Source organism: Chiroxiphia lanceolata, chromosome 22 (assembly GCF_009829145.1).
Source record: "Chiroxiphia lanceolata isolate bChiLan1 chromosome 22, bChiLan1.pri, whole genome shotgun sequence".
NCBI classification, from domain to species: Eukaryota; Metazoa; Chordata; class Aves; order Passeriformes; family Pipridae; genus Chiroxiphia; species Chiroxiphia lanceolata.
Window position 1 is genome coordinate 4,940,210 of NC_045658.1, and position 19,724 is coordinate 4,959,933.

Genomic DNA, 19,724 nt, shown 5'->3' on the forward strand with positions numbered 1-19,724 from the left:
CGTAAAATGAAAATAAACGGCACAGCACTTGGCTTTGCCTCTGGATGCCCTGGTGAAGGTAATAATGTTGTAAGTGGCCATCAAAAGGAATTAAGAGACGTGCAGCCGGAAAGCAGATTTGCTTGCAGGCTCCCAGGGCAGATTTGACTAATGGAAGAGACCTTGGCTCTTATTCCCTTCCTGCCTGTTTTTTTTTCTCTTTTTTTTTTTTTTTTTCCTTTCCCTCCTGCTGCAAGCAAGTGCTACCTGCCTTGCTTCCAGGCATTGTCCCCTTCCCACCACTCAAACCTGCCTCCTCCAGCTGACTTAACCATCTGGCAATCTGCTCTGCCCATTCTGTCCAGCATCACCCACCCCTTCTCCAGCAGGACACCTTCCCACTGGAGAAGGGCCCCACTGGCCCCGTGGCGCTTTCACATCCCTCTCTCCATCTCTCCTGTCTGTGTCTTTCTCTGCCTGACTCCCAGCTCTTCTCTCCAGAATTAAAGACCACCCCTTGTCCCAGCTAGGACACGGATTTTCTGCAAGGCGTGCCGGTGTTTCCTACAGATTTTTCCAGAACCCCTCTCCAGCTCCCAAAACACAGAATACCTTTTCAGTTGTCGGTAGATGAGATAGAAACCCAGGCTTGATAAGGGGAGATGCAGGTGCAGAATCTTCAGCCGTGCCTTTGCTAGCCCTGGGCAGCCAAAATCCCTTTCAGCCCAGCTGAAAGACCACAGAGGCAAAGGTGGGAAGTATGTGTGACCTGTGGAGTCCTGTCTGCTTTCTTCCCCTTTTGATTCTGCTTCTTTTGGTTTCTTTCTCTGCACTTTAGAAGCTCTGCGTATCAGAATTAGCCTCTGGCTCAGAATGCAGGTCACCTGCAGCCAGGATGTTCTTCCCTGAGCCGGGGCCCTTTTGGGTGGGGCCTCCAGATTTTTAATGTGAACTTCTTTTCTGATTTCTGCAGGGAGATCTCCCACCCACCGCCTCTGCTCTCGCCCCAGAACGCTCCCCACATTGCCCTGGGGCCCCACTTGAGACCTCCCTTCCTCGGGGTGCCTTCGGCGCTGTGCCAGACGCCAGGTGAGTGCACAGGTAATGCTTGTGGGCAGCCAGGGCGGGCTGAGACAAACTGTCCTCCACCCAAACAGCCCAGACACACTTTCTGTGTCTCCCCCTGACTGCTGTGCCGGCTTCACCCTGGTTTTGCAGCAACAGCAGCAGTTGCCTTGGCTCCTCTTTCCTTTAGTCCCCACCAGCCTCCCTGGTGTTTCAACCCGTGGGCTCTAGAGCAGGAAGCAGCACTCAGTTGCCCTTTTCTTTCTGAGCTAGCCCTCTGTAGAGCTGAGGTAGCAAAGAGTCAGTGCTGAGATGAGTGAGCCCACGGTGCTGTTCTCCCTGTCCCCAGGTTACGGGTTCCTCCAGCCGGCACAAGCGGAGATGTTTGCACGGCAGCAGGAGATGCTACGAAAGCAAAACCTGGCCAGGTAAGAGTGGGAGAGGGATGGATTTTTCCTTCCATTTTCCAGCAGCAGGCAGAGTAAGGTGGGGTGCTGTGTGGGGTGAGCTGTGCCCGGGTGGCAGAGCAGTGTCCAACTGAGACCAGTGGAAACAGCGTGTGGGTGTGGAGGGAACACTTTGATGAGTACAAATCCCACCCGTGCGACTGGAGCACAGATAAAGTGGGACTGACACACAAAATCCTCCCAGAAGGAAGAAAAAACATGTTCATCCTGTGATTTTGGATCTTGTCCCATGGAATGCACCATTAATGTCATAAGGCAAAACCAAATATTCTTTTCACAAACAAGATTGGCAGCATCACGTTATTTAACATGACATTAAGCCCAGCCCAAGACATGAAATTAGCAAGTCCTAATACAGATCATTGCTGCACTGTGATGATCCCACATTGTAGAGGAAAGTCCAAGCAAAAAGTCTGGCACTCTGTGACAGGACATTTAAAAATAACTCCATTTGGAAAGGGATCCGGTTTGGAATATTTTCGCACTTACTGCACATTTGTTCACTAGATCAGAACCTGCAGTGGAGAGAGGAAAAATTACCAGAAGAAAAATTCACACAGTCACAAGAATGTTAATATTTGCTCCGAAAGATCCCCTAACCCTGTCCCAAACTGCTCCACTGCCCACCCCACCTGCACTGTGGTTTTCTTAGCACTGAGGGCCCCCTTAAATGATGTGGCTGAGGTGAACCAGCAAGGTGGCCCAGTGAGGACGGGGGTAGTTACTGCCAACATTCCCTGTGCCTCTCCCCACCCAGGCTGGAGATGTCGGCCGAGATCATCCGCCAGAAGGAGCTGGAGAACCTCCACCGCCAGAGGCTGCTGGCCGGCGACCCCCTGAGCCTGCACCCGGGGCTGCCCCCGGACCACCCGGCCCTGCGCAACGTGCACGACATCCCCGAGGGCCACCCGCTGCGGGAGGAGCTGTCCCGGCGGAACGCCATGCTGGTGCTGCGGCACAACAACACCCCGCTGCTGTCCCTCAACCCCGCCGTGCCCGGCGCCAGCTCCTCCACGCCGCCCAAGGAGCAGCCCCGGCGGGGCAGCCGGAAAACCGCGGGGCAGCACCGCGCCGAGCCGCAGGGCGTGGGCGAGGCCAAGGAGCCGGCGGAGCCGCGGGCGCGGGACGGGGCCCCGGACTGTAACGAGGAGGAGATGAAGGACTCGGAGAGCGACGCGGACGTGAGCGACGAGAAGCCCGAGAGCCTGAAGGCCGAGGGCGGCGGCGGCTCGGCCGCGGAGCTCAAGGAGTGCAAGGAGGCGGGCAAGGCGTGCGAGGGGGCCAAGGAGATGGGCGAGGCGGGCGCTGCCCAGAATGCCCCCTGCAGCTCCTCGAGCGCAGAGTCCCCCAGCCACCTGCTCGGCCCGGGCATCAACAAGGCCGAGGTGAAGTACCTCCCGCCGGCCTCCATCCCGCCGCCTCAGCCGCTGCCCTTTGGGTTCCCCTACACCATGAGCCCCTACTTCCATGCAGGTGAGTGCACGAGGGACATGTTTTGTGGTGCTAAAAGCGGGGCTCTTCCACCCCCCCCCTCATTCCACAGTGTGGTTCATAGAATCACAGAATCAGCCTGGTTGGAAGGGATCTCCGAGATCATCAAGTCCAACCCTTGATCCAACCCCGCTGTGGTTCCCAGCCCATGGCACTGATGCCACATCCAGTCTGTCCTTAAACACCTCCAGGGATGGAGAATCCACCACTTCCCTGGGCAGCCCGTTCCAATGTCTGAGCACCCTCTCTGTAAAGAAATTCTTTCTAATATCTAACCTAAACCTCCCCTGGCACAACTTGAGACCATGCCCTCTTGTCTTGTTGATGGTTACCTGGGAAAAGAGATCAACCCCCACCTGGCTACAACCTCCTTTCAGGTAGTTGCTTTCTCAACTTTCCGTCGTTTTTTTTCAAAAGGAAAATTTTTTTTCCCTGTTAAATGTTGGAGTGGGATGCCCGGGGAGGTGGTGGGAGTGCCCATCCTTGAAGGTGTTCAAGGAACGTGGCACCCAGTGCTCTGGTCTGGTGACAAGGTGGGGGGGATTGGTCAGAGGTTGGACTTGATGGTCTTGGAGGTCTTCTCCAACCTCAGTGATTACGTGCTTCTCTGCAAGGAACCAAAAACCTTCTTTTAATTAATATGAAGGACTCTGTTTGCAGTGAAGCAGATCAAGGGCCAAAAAGAGAGGCCAGCAGGGACAGAGTGAGTCCCGAGCACATGAGAAGGGAAATCCCCAAAATGATGGCCTGAGGGATCTTGCAGTTGCTTGGGCCTCCTTTGGCCCCTTGGACAGACACCAGTAAATTACAGAGAGCTTCAGGGAGAGGCAGCAGCAGTTATTAATGGCTGCAGGGTGCTGTCAGAGTAACCACTGCTGTGCCCCTTTTCCAGGGCAGAGGTGGATGGGTTCTTTCCCCTGGCTGTGGTGTATTACTCAGTGTCACAGGCACTGGGAGAGCCGGATTGGTGCCTGTTGGGTGGGACAGGCAGGCAGGGAAGTCACTGTGGTCCCCAGTGGCACAGTCCCTCGGGCAGCAAAGGCATGGCTGGAGCAGGGTGGTGCAAAGTGGGGTCTCAAAGCCTGGCAGCTGGGCAGGGCAGGGTGGCATCCCCGCCAGCCTAGCCAGGAGCCAAAATCTGCCTCAGCTAATTACTTGAGTGAGCGATTAGCAGGCGGTGGGACCTCCTGCCTCACGGAGGAGGGGGAGAGGGGGGGACGTGGCGTGTGGGTCGCCGAGGCTGCGGCTGCGGCCGTGGCTGCCCATCACTCATTAGAGCTGCCTCCCAACCAGGAGGGAGGAAGCGATTTTTTTTCTGTGACAGGCAGGTGGCCAAGATGATAAATATTCCTGCTGCCTTGGGCTGCTGAGGCTTCCTCGCAGGAGCCTTTTTCTCCCGGCCATTAAAAAGGGGAAAGGCGCAGCTCCGCGGTGCTCGTGGCTTGTGTGAGGCTCTGCAGGGAGGCCTGGGATGTGGATGGGTTTCCTCCCTCCCCCAGCAATGTGTGAGTTACTGTAATAGGCCATTTATTATTATCACTTCGAATTTATATCACCATCGTGTCTTGGGGCCCCGGCACAGATCAGGGTTGTGTTTCACTGCCCAGTTTTTCAGGCAGTTCTGATTTGTGGAGCCTGTTCCAGGGCTGTAGGTCTTTTCCTGAGGGCTCTTTGGCTTCTGGCTGGCTTCACACGGTGCTGGGGCTGTTAATTCTGCCTGCCTGCGGGGTTTAGGCCCCGTTGTGCTCAGCTCTGTTGCAAAACCTCTCACCTGAAAAACCTTGGGAAGACAGGGCGTCTTGTTCGATGCAGCACCACGGGTCGATGGGGGAGCTGGGAGTCCAGCAACTGAAATATTGAGGGTTTGTATCGATCCAAGAGCTGCAGCGATCCCAGGCTGTGCTGGGGTAACGTGTGCCGGTGGAAAAATGTGTTCCTGTGGCCCTTGGGGAGCACAGAGCACCTGAGGACAGACAGACTGAACTGAGCCCACCTCTCCCTGGCGCCAGACAATCCCTGTAACCCTGTTCTGCACAAAGACTGCTCTTTAGGCCTGGAGGGATGTGATGATGTGCCCTACATTGGAGACTGGAATGATAAAGTGACCACCTAACCGAGGCAGGTAACGTGGCAGGCCAAGGGGAAGAGCTGAGAGGGAGGAGAGGAGAAGGGAGAAGCATCCAGCTGAAAAGGACCCTTGAGTTTCAGGCAGTTCCTCTGGTCTTCCAGCAAAGGGAGGCTCCCCTGGAGGCAGAGAGCTGTTTTGTGTCCCTGCTGGGAAGCATATCGATGAGGCAGCCAGAGCTGGGTCGATTCCCTGAGCTGCCTTCTGGGGATCTGGCGGCTGCTCGATGACCTCATCTTGTCAAGGTTTCACCAGCCTTGCTCCCCTCCTCCTCCTCCTCCTCCTCCTCCTCCTCCTCCTCCTCCTCCTCCTCCTCCTCCTCCTCCTGCCGCCCTCCTCCAGCCCCGTCCTCTGGAAAAGGTGAAGGATGGAGTGTACAGGAGGCTAAAATCCTTCTATTGATCTGTAGTCTGGAGAGCAATTAACGCAAGCCTTGCCGTGCTGCTCAGTGACCTCTCCGGCGGGAGGGAGGGAGGGAGGGAGGAAGGGGGTGCAGGCACAGGGAGAGGGGTTGGGGAGTGGTAGCAAAACTGATTAAAGCCATAGGTGGGCTGGCTTCCGTGGGGGTTCTCTTTGTGTCTCCCAGCTGGCACCTGGATTGTCTCCTGCGATGCCAGGAGCACAGACTGGGGATGTGGGTCCCGCTGCAGCCCGGCTGGTGGATCTGCAGCAGAGCTTTCCCTGACTGGGCTGGCCAGAAGGTTTGCTCCCCATGACCCCCTCCAGCCTTTGGCTTGTGTTCCTGGAGCAGCTGGATATCAGGAGGAGGGAGGGGAAATTATAAATGGATTGCAGCATGGGTGGTGAGGGCTTTTACGTGGACACCTGTCCACACGACACCGGCCTGGGACGATGGATTCTTCTCAGTCCCCACACGCTGGGCCCCATCTGGTGAAATGCTCCGTAATCCATTACCAGCCTCTTGGACCATCATTTATCATGGGGAGAGACAGAGGAGGCCTGGCAGGGAATGGATGCTGCCCTTTATGCCTCCTCGCAGCCCCGCAGCATCCAGTGACATGTCATTATTATAATCGAAGGTGCGTCCCTTCCAGCCACTTGGCACCTATTTGTTATCATTCTCCGAGCTGCCAGAGCAGGGTGAGTGGATGCAGCCACGCACAGGGATGGAGCAGATGGTGCATTATCCTCCCAGGGAGGGACAGGAGGAAGGACAGGAGCCCTTCTGCTCTAGGGACTGTAAAATTGGAAGGGACCAGCGTGCTGAGGGCTGGACCTGTTCTCGTTGCAAACCAGATGCACGCTGAGGTGGAGGGACCACTGTAATCAGCTACAGAAATCCTTCCCAGGGTTATTCCTGGTGGATTCAGAGCTGAGGTGGGAGCAGAAGGGCAGGGGGGACACTTGGACACCAGGCTTTACAGCCCTGACTGCAGGGTGCTGAGTACTCACAGCAGAACTGAGCCTTTGGAGATACCAGTCACTCTTTGATTTTTTGTAGTAACAGGGGTGTTTTGCCACTAATCTTGGTGGAAATAAGTTTCCACCCTCTAGATTTTACGTTCTGTGGCACAGAAATTGCTAATAGGCCAGAATGCAAAGTGTTGGTATTTACCTTCCCCCTCCCAAGAATATTTCCACCACTAATTCCCTGGTATAAATGGGAAGGGAAAACAAACTCTGTGAGATAAATATTTTGACCGTATTATATTTCTCTGTGTGTGGGTACCTGGAAAATATTCCCATGCAGTGGGTTCTGCCTTATCCTCAGTCTGGACACAGCAGGCTCTGTGTGTGTTTGTCTGTGGGCATCCTGACCTCTCCCTTCCTTCTTCTGGGGCAGGAAGAGACAAAGGAGAGAAAACCACAGAGGAGAGAGGCTGCTGTAGGAACAGGAGTTGTTGGCCCAGCTCTGCTGGCTGTGCCAGTAATGCTGAAAGTGATCCCTCATCCAGTGGGGTTCCAGGATTGCAGGCACGTGTGTAGGAGAGGGATCCCTCCTCCCTGCCAGCTGTGGGAGCAACATCTGGGCTGAATCCCTGCCCATGCTGGTGGGGACTGACCAGCCCCTCTCTGTGCAGGCTGAGCTTAAACCCTGAGCATAGTTCAGGCTGGCTGGCGACTGGAGGGCTCGTTCCCAAGCACTGTGTTGCTGGAATTCAGTCCTTGGCCTGCTTTTGGAATAAGGAAGTACCTAATTTTGAAGCACTTGGCTGTTGCAGTCGGATCCCCTCGGAGACTCTCTGGCTGCAGATGGAGGTGTCTCGCCCGAGCACTGACTGTGCCTGGAATAATCCTGAGTTCAGTTTCCCTTCCTCTGTTTACCAGGCTGCAGCCACTCTTTTGGAGGAAGAGAATTCCCCCCCACCCTGCAAAAGAAAAATCCTCTCCCCTCCAAAATGACAAAAAGTGGGGGGAAAAAAAAAAAAGCCCTTGGCCACCCGAGCATTCTGTGAATTTTTAACATAAGCAACTCTGAGTGTGTCTCCTGGAAGGTGGAATGTGATAAGCATGGAAATGAAGGCTCGTGTCCATCTGTCTGTCTGGTAGCTGGGGGTGATAAGGGGAAGGGCAGTGCTGCTGGCCCTTTGGCAGTGGCTTCTTCCTTCACCTCCTGTGCTGATGGTCGCCTGCTCCCAGGAAAGCTGGTGGTTTTCTGTTATCGGGCACACAAAAGCATTTGAAGCTTTTTCCGGCTGGAAAAAGAAGGTGTGAAGAAAGTGAGGAGCTTCCCCGGGCTCTGGCAGGGCACAGGGTGGTGAGGAGGGAGCAGTGGGCTCTCCCTGCTGGGCAGAGCCATCCCAGGAGCAGCAAAGGGTGTCTTGTGAGCCTGAGCTGAGGCTGGAGAGGAGGGAACCTGTGCCCGTGGGAAGGAAAGGATGGGAAGGAGGGGTGAAAGGTCTGGTGGTTGCCCACAGTGAGCGCCCTGAGAGTCCTGGGCTGGTGGAAAGTGCTGGCAAGGAGGGCTGCAGAGATGTGACCGAGTCCCTGAGGCAGGGGGGGAGAGAGGGATGGGCAGAGCTGGCAGAGCTGTCACAGGATCCAGGCTGGGGTGAAGTTGGAGGGACCACTGGAGCTCCATTGGTCCAACCTCCCTGCCCAAGCAGGATCTCCTAACAGCATGTTCCTGTGGATTGTGTTGAGACTCCTGGGGAGCTCCCCCTTCTCCCTGTGGCTCCAGCCAAGACATTCTGGCACTGGAGCAGGCAATCCTCTGTCTGCACTGGCTGTGTGTGCAGGAGGAGACACGGACTCACCCCAAGAGACATGGACTCACCCCAAGGTTTGGGAGCCATGGCTGGTCCCGGTGGCCCCTCTCTGTGAGGCTGCTGGTCCTGGAGCAGTCAGTGCCCTGGGGGATGCACATGGACTGCCCAGAGGTGTGCAGGGGCACGGGGGGCAGTGTTTTTGGGTGAAGTAGACAGTGCTGTCCCCTTCCCAAGAGGTGGTGGTGGTGGTGGTGCAGCTCCGGGAACGGCGCGGAGGATGAGGCTAGGAAGGGAAGCAGGAAGCTGGGAGCGGAAACGGAGTGGAAATGATTACATAGTGTCTGCCTGCTCCTTGGGCAGGCTGCTGTTGTTTTAAAAGCATCTTATTGGCATGATAACTTCCTGTGGAGATCCCATGCTTTTCCTGTTCTCTTGGATGTGCTTTGAGGGCTTTGCCAGCGAGTGCCTGGAGCCGTGGTGTGTGGCTCTGCTCCTTCTGCACCTCTGTCTGTGCCTGTTCCCTCTGACCTGGTGTATTCCCCAGGGAATTGGACACTCCTGGTCCTCTGGGCCTGTGCTCCCCACCATGACTTTATTGGACCCTGCTTTACCTTGCCATTCCCTGGGGAAGGACTGTCCTGCCTGCTGTGGGCAGGGATGAGGGAGTTGCTGCAGGGGGTTACAGCCACAGCCCTGTTCAAATCCTTAAGCCCACAGGACAGATAATTTTGTCATGACAGACCCCTGGGAGAAATATTTTTTTTCTGGTAGTGTCCTTCTTTGAGCCCTGAAGCAGAACAGTTCATACCCTCATAAACTCTACCTGATAATCCTGGGTGTTCACATCCCTGTAAATGTCCTTGTTGTCTCCTGGTCCGAATATCACACAGCAGTGAGTTCCACAGATTAATAATGGCTTTCCCTCCTTCATCACACCCCAAAATGGTGTTTTCTGTAGTTCAATTTCTTCATTACCCATCCCCATGCTTTCCCCTTTACACCCAGAGCAGATATGAGTTACCTGGCTGGTGTTTCTCTCCCCACTTTCATTCCCTGTGCCTCTCCAGCTCCTCTCTGAGCCCCGTTTGGGTTCCTCCCTGCACACACATCCCGTGCAGATATGAGTTACCTGGCTGGTAACTCATGACAGGCCCCTGGGAGAAATATTTTTTTCTGGTAGTGTCCTTCTTCGTGCCCTGAAGCAGAACAGTTCATACCCCTCATAAACTCTCTACCTGGTAATCCTGGATAATCCTCTCCCCATTTTTATTCCCCGTGCCTGTCCAGCTCCTCTCTGAGTCCCATTTGAATTCCTCCCTGCACACACATCCCGTGCAGGTATGAGTTACCTGGCTGGTGTTTCTCTCCCCATTTTCATTCCCTGTGCTTCTCCAGCTCCTCTCTGAGTCCCATTTGGATTCCTCCCTGCACACACATCCCGTGCAGATCTGAGTTACCTGGCTGGTGTTTCTCTCCCCATTTTCATTCCCTGTGCCTCTCCAGCTCCTCTCCGAGTGCCGTTTGGATTCCTCCCTGCACACACATCCCGTGCTGTCAGGCACTGGTGATGCAGGGGGGTTGGGGGGGGTTGCTCCTCCACCCTTTTGGAGCCCGTCACCTTCCTCGGTGCTGACAGGGCTGGGACCTGAACTGCTGTTGCGTTTCGGAGCGTTGACACCTCGGCTCAGCCCGAGCCCTGCTGTCTGTGCCCTGTCACCCGTCACACGCCTGGCCAGGAGAGATGGATGCCCAGCAGATCCCGAGGCCGGGGCAGAGCCACCCCTTGGATATTTCAGGCTGGGCTGGGTTGGAAAGGAACACTTGGAAGGAGCACGAGTTGCCCAGTGATTCCCACTGCACCGGGGGCCTGTTGTCATTCGGAGCACGTCGGCAGGAGAGAAGGGCTGGGGGAGAGGAACCCACAGGGCAAGGCAGAGTTTTCCGCTTTGTGGTGCCTGTGGAGAAACTCTCCTTCAGGGTTTTGGGTTTTTTTTTTTATTCTCTTCCCTCCCCTCCCCCCTGTTTTTCTCCCCCTGCAGCTGAAGAACATTAAACACATGAAATGCATTAGCTCGGATTTTTCCTTCCCCCCCTGCCCCCCTCCCTCAGCCAGGGACCTCCAGGAGGAAGAGGCCTATGAATTGACCCTGCCCAGTGCTTTAATTGACAGGTCATTAAAGATGAATGTGTGGCTAGAGAAAAATATTCAGATTGCAGGCTAGTTGTTGTCCGTGTGGGATTTTAATGATTTATGTTTCTTTCTCCTCCCCTCCTTCCTACTCCCCCCTCTCCCCATCCTCCTCGACTCCAAACAATCCAGGCACCATGGGAGGTCTGTTTCTGGATGGTGAGGAGAGCCCTGCGCTGGAAGACATCAGCAAATGGACGGTGGAGGATGTTTGCAGCTTCGTGTCCAACTTGTCTGGCTGCACCGAGTACACTCAGGTAAATCTGAGCGGGCTCCAGAACGTCCCTGGAGGGGGAACATCCTCCCTGTGAGCCCCCCCTTCTCTCCCTCCCTGTTTGTGCCTGTTGTACTTGCACTGTCCCTCCCAGGAGGTTCATCTCAGAGCCCTACAGGGCTTGGAAGCTGTGTGGGTTTGTTTTTTCTGAGGGGATTGCTAAACTTGCTGCTGGTGAAGAGCCTGAAGAAGGTGTGTGATGAGTCTTGTAGATGGACAGAAACAAGGGGGGAGTTCGGTGGAAGAGGATGGGATTAGGGGCAAGGTTAGGAGTGAACACCTGAGCTCAGGTGGATCGTGGTTAGTGGCTTTGTGTCACTGATCTCTCACCCCCATCTCATGCTTTTAGGAGCTGCTGATGCTCCGTGGTGGAGCTGGACACAGCAGTGGGTACCAGGGGGTCCCCAAATTGGGGTGGGCAGCCCGTGGTGCCATCCAGCCTGGCAGAAGGTGCTGTGTTCTACTCTCTTGCTGCAGCCAGCACACTGTGGAGTCACAGTGGGGTTGGGAGGGACCCTGTGCCTGCACAGGCATCAAAGTAACCTCAGTGGTGATTTTTAAGCTCATATACAGCAGAGTTGAAACATCCATCAGCAGTGGGGTGTCCATAAAGCCTGCTCAGTGTGGGATTGTGAGGTGCAATATAAAACCCAAGCCTCTGTGTTTTTTTGCCTCTGCATCTGCCCTAGGCCATGATCAGTGTGCCATTGAGGGATGCTCCAAGGGCAGGGATTCCTGGGCAGCTTGGAAAAGGATGTAGTGTGCTAAGGGAGGGACTGGAAGCGGCAGAGATAGAGAGGCAAAGGGCCAGAGTTCAGGACAATCCAGCCTTTCAGCAGGGGCTGAGAACAGGTCTGGAAAGGGAGGATGGAGAGCAGGAGCTGAGCTTTCTGGATGTGCCTCTTCAGCAGAGGAGCTGCCCTGGCTGACAGCTGAGGGGTGCAGGGCTGTGCTGTGACATCCAGGCTGGCTGAAATGGGGTTTCTAAAAGTCTGCTGCCCCTCCTTTGGCCTGTGCTGTCTGTCCCTCTGTGCTGCACTGGTCCAGTGTCCTGGAGCTGAGCCCGTCCCCAGGCATTTATTTTGGGAAAGGTGAAACTGGGCACCTCTGTGCCCGCTGGGACCTCTGACAGGGGAGTAGTGTGTGTATCTGCCTGCAGGGAGATGATTCCCTGTAGATTATGCTGATTTAGTGCCATGGGGAAAGCTGCATCCCCAGAGGGGAAGCAGAACCCAGGAACTGCCCCTCACCTCTCTCTCCTTGCACAGGTGATGGATAATGGGTTTCAGTCTAAAGTCTGTCCTTCCCTGCCCCCAAACCATGATGTTAATCCCATCACAACACCTGGAAACCAGTGCTGCTTTGGAGCAAACAGCTGTACTGGGAGGGAGAGGAAGGGAAGGGAATGTTTGTTTTGGAGATGGGAGACATGTAACCGTCCCCAAGTGGAGTGACAGGGATTTGGGTTGTGCTCGGGAGTGGATCAGGGTGAGTGGGTGCATGGGAGAGAGAAGGGTCAGGTTCTGGTTGTGGCAAGAGGGAGGGAAAGAACTCTGGATAAAAAGAGAGACAGTGGATGGATGATGGATGTTTATGGGAGCATCTGTATGTGCAGAGGGGAGTTCAGGAGCTGGGTTTAGCGAGGACGAGGGTGGGTTCACAAGTGTGCATGTGTGGGCTGCAGAGTGTGTTGCTGAGAGCTCCAACAAAAGGCTCTAAAACCAAAATACACAGCCCTTTGCACTCCCTGTTACCCCCCACCCCTCTGGGGTGCCCTTCCACTGGTGGTGGTGTGGTTTATCTGCATTCCTGTGCTGGGGAAGGACAGTCGGAGTTGCCTGGATGCTTCTGAACCAGGCCAGTAGGAAATGTGCAGAAATCTCCAACACCCCCCCCCCCTTGCAGCAGGATCATCCTTTACACCTTCCACGCCATCCTGGTGCACCAGAGGGGGGGGGAATCAAGAGCTGAGGTTCAGTGCATTCCAAATAAAATGTTTTATGGAGATGGGAGCTGCTGCAAACACCCCCCGGCCACGCCGTTGCTTCGAGCGGGAGTTGGAGGCTTTAAGAGATGATGTTTTTCACGCCATGGTTGTGTGTTTAACATTTATTTTTTTTTTTTTTACTGTGTGAAAATGCCCGTGCTCAGGGGTGACTCTGAGCTGCAGAGCTGCCTTGTGTTCCCCTTCTCCAAACCCACAGCTGCCGGGGAGGTCTGGCACCGCTCCGCAGGCTGCTCCCGCCAGCAAAACCCTGCAAGGTTCGGGTGGAATGCTGTGCATTTAGAAACATGTTTCAGGCAAAACAAGGAAAAAACTTCAGCAAAAAAAAAAAAAATAAAAAGTCGCCACGGCCTGGCTGGTGTTCAGCTTTGTCTCTGCAGTGGATCTGGGGGACACCCAAGGGGATGCTTTTCCCGAGTTAAGGCTTTTTGTGGAGTGTTTTAGTGCCGAGCGAAGGGAGGGTTTTGGCTCCTGGCCACACTGGCTGCAGGGGAAGGGAAAAGAAACTGGTGTAGTAAGTTTTGCTGGGTCAAAAAGCAGCAGTGTGTGCTGCAGCCCCAGCCCTGAGCAGCTTTGCTGGAGCAGTCCAGCAATAAAAACCCACTTGGCTCCAGCAGCCACTGCCAGTCTCCAAAGGGATGGCTCCGGGCTGTGGTTCTGCTGCTGGAGAAGAAGACATTGGGGTAAATTTTACCCCCTCTGCCACAGTGATTAGTAATAGAAACACTGTGTGTGAGCCACTGCAGGAGGAGAGGGGAGGATCAGCCCCAAATGTGAGCTGAGGTGTGGCAAAAACACCGAGGAGGTGTTGAGGCAGGGAAGAAAGGCAGGTGGGGTAGCAAGGAAAACAGGGAGCTGAGTGACACCTCCCAGAGAGGCAAGGGGAGCTGGTGGCTGAATTACCAAATTTACTCTTGAAATGGAGCCTGTTGGTGCAAATAAACACCCCGAGGAGGTTGGTGGGAGCATCCCCTGCACCGTGTGTGAAGGATGGAGCAATAAGAGCACACAGCCAGACCTTAACCTTGCTAACACAGCACATATTAGGTGGGAAACTCTTGCATGACCCTGTCATTTGGGATAGATGGAGGCAAAATGAAGGTTGTTGTGGTTTTTTTTTTTCTTTAATAACGTGTTAAAATGGTGCAGTTGTGCATGGCTGGAGGTATTAATGTGTTGATGGGAAACTGCTGTTTTCTGGGACTGTACCAGCCCCGTTGCCATTTGTGTGTGCACATCACCAGGTCCTGCTTCCCTCAGCTAATGGGGAGAGGGGGAAGAGCCCTGAGATGGTTAATGGCAGTGTCTGAAGGCCAGGTCACCCTGTAGGATCCTGCCATGCTCCATCAGCACCATGGCACTGAAATATTTATCAGCATCAATACTGTTTATTAGTATTTATACTAATAAATATTGCAAGATTTCTTAGTATTGGGGGGAAAAAAAGCAAGGGCTGAATGTTAAAACAGACCAGTGAGGAGGGATCATCCTCCCTGATCCCGGTGGGTGTTCTGGGAGCAGGATGGGCTGCACTCTCCAGGCTGCTCGAGTGTTGTAGGGATGGTGGGAATACCTGAGAGGCAAAGGAGGAGGCAGGAAAAAAAAGTACAGAAGTGTTGCACGTGAATCCATCTGACCTGCAGCATGTGCTCCACAGATCTGTTTATGTATTTTGCCTGGAGTCTGTTTGGGAATTAGCAGCTTTGAGAAGGAAATGCATGAGCAATCCATCCCTCCTTTTCCATGGCATTTGCCTCAGTGAGGACTGCAAATATTTTTGGAGTCTACTGGGTCAACTTTTCCCCAATATCCACACAAAGTGTGAGTGAGGATTTGCCAAAATTTAATTTTTCCCCCCCCTGTTTTCTGCCTTTTTTGGAGTTGGGACCCCTGGGCATGTCACTCTTCTCAAATCTGCTGTCAAACACTGACAGAGTTGCACTTGGGGCAGCTGGTTTGGGATGAAAAACTTTACACCCCGTTCTGACATTAAGTAAAAAAAAAGGGAAAAAAATAGGGAAAAAAAATAAATTATTGTTTTATATAAATTGGCCCAACCAGCCCTAATTCCCATTCCCACGTGTGTCTCCTTTTGCTCTCTGGCTCCTGGCTGTGGGTGCAGGACTGTGAACACCTCTGGTGTATAAATATGGACTGACCTCACTCTTGGAGTTCACCTTTCCCACCCTGCCCTTCTGTGCAAGGGTAGGACAAGGGCACTGGGTGTGTCAGTGGCATTTCTGAGCCTGTGCTGTGCTTTCCCTGCAGGTATTCCGAGAGCAGGCCATTGATGGAGAGACCCTGCCCCTCCTGACAGAAGAGCACTTACTGAACAACATGGGGCTGAAACTCGGACCTGCCCTGAAGATAAGGTCACAGGTAGGAAAATCTCCTCTGTGGCAGCACGTGGCATGCTCTGAAATTGTCCCCTCACCAGAATGGGGCTGTCAAGAGATGTGGTTTATTGAATGTCATTTATTAAGCAGTAATTTATTCTGTGATTCTGTCTCAAGAAAGCTCAGTCTTGTCCTTCCAAAACATTCCATATCCTCACCCAAATCCAGTCACAGCTGTTTCAAGGGAGAAACCACGGGCAGAGTTCAGCACCCAGGGGCAGAGGCAAATAGTTCAGGAGGAAATAACAGGGATGCAGCAGGAAACTCCTGAAATGGAGTGGTTCCTGCTGGAAAAAAACACATCAGGTGGTTCCCATAAATACCAGCCAGGAAGGAAGAACAGCTGTGAACAGGTGAGGGAAGGGAGGTGGTTTCACATTGGCTGAACCTGAAAATAGTGATCCCCAAAGTACCTAAAGAGGGATGTAAAGCCATCTCAGGAATCAGTTGTCTTTTCCTAGGCTGGATTAGGTCCTTTTGCTGCTCCTTTTCCCTGTACCTGGGTGGATCCTGGCAGTTCTCCTTTTGAGTGAGGCCTGAAGCACATTTAATGTGTCTCAGCTGTTGTGCCTTTCCCTCCCCAGTGAATAATGACCCAGCTCTTGCCCTTCTCTGCTGTGCCAGGAACAGCCCTCTCTAACATTTTTATCTCTTGCCAGTCATAACTTACTGGTCCTGCTGATTTGGCTGCACTGGAAGTGGAAATTATATTGGTTGCATTAGTCCAGTTCTCTTTTAGGGGACTGTATTTCCTCCCCAGCACAGACTGGTTTGCTGTTGTGCCCTTTTAGCCGTGTCTCTTCTCAAAATACCTTTTTTTCCCCCTGTGATTTACTTCCCAAGTCCTGCCTGTAGAGCTTTGCTGTCCTAAAATGACTTTGCTCTTCTCCTGCCTCCCTCACAGCCAGCCATGGGGATTCCATTCCAGTTGCCTCCACTTCCCCCTCAGTGGGACTCAAACCTTGGAGAACATCTCCACTGGCTTCATTTTTCTTTTTTTTCCATCTAATGTTCAGGGGAAAAAAAAAAATCACTTGTGACACATGTAAAGCAGGGGCTGTGCTGTGTATTCCCTAGGGAATTGTGTCATGGAAGTGACTGTCATGTGTACATGGACACTCACAGCTCTGGCACAGGTCCCCAAACCCACAGGGCTGTACACTGGTTATATTATGTTAAAACAATAAGAGCAACTTTACTACTTTCCCTCCAGCCCTCCCTGTTTATGAGGGGGCTAATAAAAAGGTTCTGTGGGCAATTGTTCCCCGTGGGTCGATTCAGGAGGAAATAAAACTCTTTCTGCTCCTTAAAAAACAAGGGGACATGAAATAGCTCACAGAAATTCCGAGATGGGGCTTGGGGTGGGGGGAATATGAGATATGGGCTGGAAGCAGAAAAACCAGCTTCAATTTAATCAATAGTGTTTAAGGGTCTATAATAAGGCACGGCTGGGGGGAGGTAAGTGGGGAGCACTGATGCTGCTCCCTGAATAATGTGGCAGTTGTCTGGGTGGAACAGCAGCCTGTGTTTTTGTTTAAGCTCAAATGTGAACCAGCTGTGGAGGTGCTGGGAGGCTGTGGGGCCTTTGGCCCTTGCTGGGAGGCAAGAACTGCTGCAGGAGAGCTGGCTGGGGCTGCAGGAGGGAGAGGTGCAGGCTGAGAGCTGCCTGGGCAAGGAACAGCAGCCTCCCCCCAGCAGGATTTTTGTTCTGCCTCTCCCTGTGTTGGTCCCAGCTCCCCCTTTTAGGAGCAACTCCCGCTCTTCTAAACTGGACGTGGTGTGCTGTGCCACTGTCCTATCAAACTGTCCACCCTGTTAATGCAAGGACTGAAGAGGTTGGAATCAGTCAGCCCTTCTGTCCTGGGGGGGTCCCAGCACACCTTTAGCCTGGAAAATGTGGACTCAGGGCAGACCCTGTGGCTCCAGCAGTACCTGGTGCCACACACCACAGTGCCCAGTAAAACAGAGCTGGAGAGCACAGGACAGAGCCCTGCAGGAATAGAGGAGGAAACCCCTGGTTTGTCTTCCAGGTGGACTGGGAATGGTGGTGCTTCATTCCAGTGATGCAACCACAGAATCACTGAACGGTTTGGGTGGGAAGGAACCTTAAAGCTCATCTGATTCCACAGGCAGGGACACCTTCCACTAGACCAGGTTGCTCGGAGCCTGGAACACATCCAGGGATGATGATGGAGCATCCACAGCTTCTCTGGGCAGCCCACCTCTTTATTTGCAGTTTGGATACAAAACCTGACCTTATGCATGAAACTCTGCGGGATTCTCCAGACCGTTCGTGCGCGTTTTCGCCCTCCTGCATTTATCCCACATTCCCTTTTTTTCCCATTTCCTTTACTAACAGGTGGCCAAGCGAGTGGGCAGAGTGCTGTACATGGCAGGCTTCCCCATGGCTTTCCCCCTGCAGCCCCCCGGGCTGAGGCCCCCGGAGCGGGACGTGCCGGCGGCCGAGCTCCGACCGGCGTCCACGGGCAGCGTGGCCTCTCCCTTCGGCAGCGGGGGGGTCCCTTCCTCTGCCAGCCGGGGCTCCCCAAAGCAGGAAAACGGGAATCCTTCCCTCCTCCCCGGGCTCAACGACACCACGAAACCTCCGTCCTAACTGCGGGATGCCCTCCAAATGCTTCTGGGACTTTGGGGATCCAGCGGGACAGAGCCGAAGGATAACGCCGGAGCCTCCCCCCGCCCCGCCCGCAGCGCGAGACGCAGGAGTGAGGGAGGAAAAGGGAGGGTTTAATTTGGTTTGTTTTTTTTTTTTTTTTATTATTATTTTTGGGACGAATTTGCTTTTTTTTTTTTTTTTTTTTGGTTTGGGAAAATAATAATAATTAAAAAAAACGCGCAGAAGATTTAAAGAAAAAAAGGAAAAAAAAAAAAAAAGGGAAGGAAAGAAAACGATCCAAAGATGTCCTGAGACAACGCGAGTGAAGAGAAGGATTCTGGAGGATGGCTGCAGCATTCCTGTCCCCTTTCTCGCCCAGAGATGGAGAGCCCTGGACAGGGAATGAACGCTGCTCTTTGCCTTCAAAGAATCCTGGCTGTCAGGAACTCCTGGGTGTGACTCCAAGCAGGGAAGGGGAAGGGGCTCCGCTCCTCCCAGTGGTACTCAGCACCCCCTGAGAGCAAAGAAAAAAAAAACAAAACAAAAAACCCATCAAAAAAAAAAATATCATCACACCAACCACCTTCCCAGATCTCTCCTCCTCCCTGGAAACTGTGCTCAGTTCCTCATTCAGGTGTCTATGCATCTCTAGCGACTTTGAAAACAATACCAAAGACAGACAAAAAAAGGAAAAAATAAAAAAAAAAACAAAAAAAAAAACCGCAATAAAAAAAAAAAAACAAAACGGCAAAAAAAAAAAAAAAAAGGCAAGTTCCCGTCCATGTTTACTTCGGTGCGGATGGTACGGCACCGGCTCCGTGCTGGCCCCTTCCCTGGCACGGGGCCCTGTCAGCACACAGGAGAATGGACTCTGCCTGTGCTCCAGCCCTACAGAGGTGTTCTTTTTTTTTTTTTTTCCCCATTAGGTGTTTTGTTTCGAAGAGAAGAAGGAGGAGGAAGCGTGTGCTTGGGTGGGATGAAGGCTCACAGCCTCCCTCCTCACGCGTCCAACAGACTCATTTCTACATCTGGGGTGGGGTCGATTTTCTTTTTGGTTTTTTTTTTTTTTTTTCCCCTTGTTCCCAGGGTTGGTTTTTTTTGTTCTTTAAAGCCTTGTTACAGAGGTGGATGTAGTTGCACATTCTGGCCTGCTGTGGACCATGAGACAGATCCCTGGGAGGGGGAGGGATGCTGGGGGCTAAAAAACAATGGGCAGAGTTTTTTACTACTGTGAATGAGCTGGGAACTCCTGGGGGTGACCTCCTGTGACTTGTACAGTTGTGAACAACAATCACATGTGGTACTTTTCTCTCTCTCTCTCTCTCTCTCTCCCCTGCCCCCTTTTTTTTTGTTTGTTTGTTTTTGTTTTTTGGTTAAACGTTGCACGTGCTACCGTTTTTTTTTCTTACAAAATAGCTTGGTGGTACATTAGCTTCTTTATATTGTAAAAAAAAAAAAAGTTTAAAAAAAAGTCATTATCCATCACATCACGATAAAAAAAAATGCTTTCCAGCAATCAGTTTAAATAAAAAAAGGAAAACACTTAATTTACAAATGGTACCTGGCTTTAACCAAGAAGTCTCTCTCTCCTTTTTTTTTTTCCACTGGGGCCACGTGGGTGTTGGTGCTTCAGAGCTGCCACATTTCTGGCCTGAAAACCAATCCAGGGGTTGGTTCATAGCTGCCAGAAGGCAGCCAGCACTTTGCCCAGCTAAGTTAGAGGAAGGAGAAAAAGCAACTCCTTTCTCTTTTGGAAGAACAGGTAAGTCAAAAAAACCTTTTATTTACAGTTAGGACCTCACAATTCTCACCTGTGGAGTTACATCCTGAACTCCCATATGGACTTGCCTGAGGACTCAGCCTCAGTCTTGAGGGCTCCTTAGCCCCTAATGAACCAGCAGGTACTTTGGCCCCCTCAGAGCAGGCTTTAAATAATGACAATAATGATTA

At 52.9% G+C, this 19,724-nt stretch overlaps 2 protein-coding genes across 14 annotated transcripts in view; one reads left to right on the forward strand and one right to left on the reverse strand.

Annotated features, from left to right (window-relative positions):
- Positions 1-19,245, forward strand: part of SAMD11 (sterile alpha motif domain containing 11) — a 118,559-nt gene extending 99,314 nt beyond the window's left edge. For 9 of the 13 annotated variants that reach the window (XM_032708853.1, XM_032708852.1, XM_032708854.1 and 6 more), the window contains 6 exons: positions 953-1,068; positions 1,394-1,472; positions 2,269-2,984; positions 10,618-10,742; positions 15,033-15,143; positions 17,520-17,774. In XM_032708853.1, coding sequence (XP_032564744.1) covers positions 953-1,068; positions 1,394-1,472; positions 2,269-2,984; positions 10,618-10,742; positions 15,033-15,143; positions 17,520-17,774 — 1,402 coding nt within the window. Of the gene's footprint in view, positions 1-952; positions 1,069-1,393; positions 1,473-2,268; positions 2,985-10,617; positions 10,743-15,032; positions 15,144-17,519 lie in introns of all 13 variants that reach the window. The other 4 variants (XM_032708857.1, XM_032708865.1, XM_032708864.1 and 1 more) reach the window with 2 other exon arrangements.
- The window catches only part of NOC2L (NOC2 like nucleolar associated transcriptional repressor), a 42,928-nt gene continuing 41,385 nt past the window's right edge, over positions 18,182-19,724 (reverse strand). The window contains exon 20 of the transcript XR_004360641.1: positions 18,182-18,287. The gene's annotated coding sequence lies outside the window, so the exon portion shown is untranslated. The remainder of the gene's footprint in view (positions 18,288-19,724) is intronic.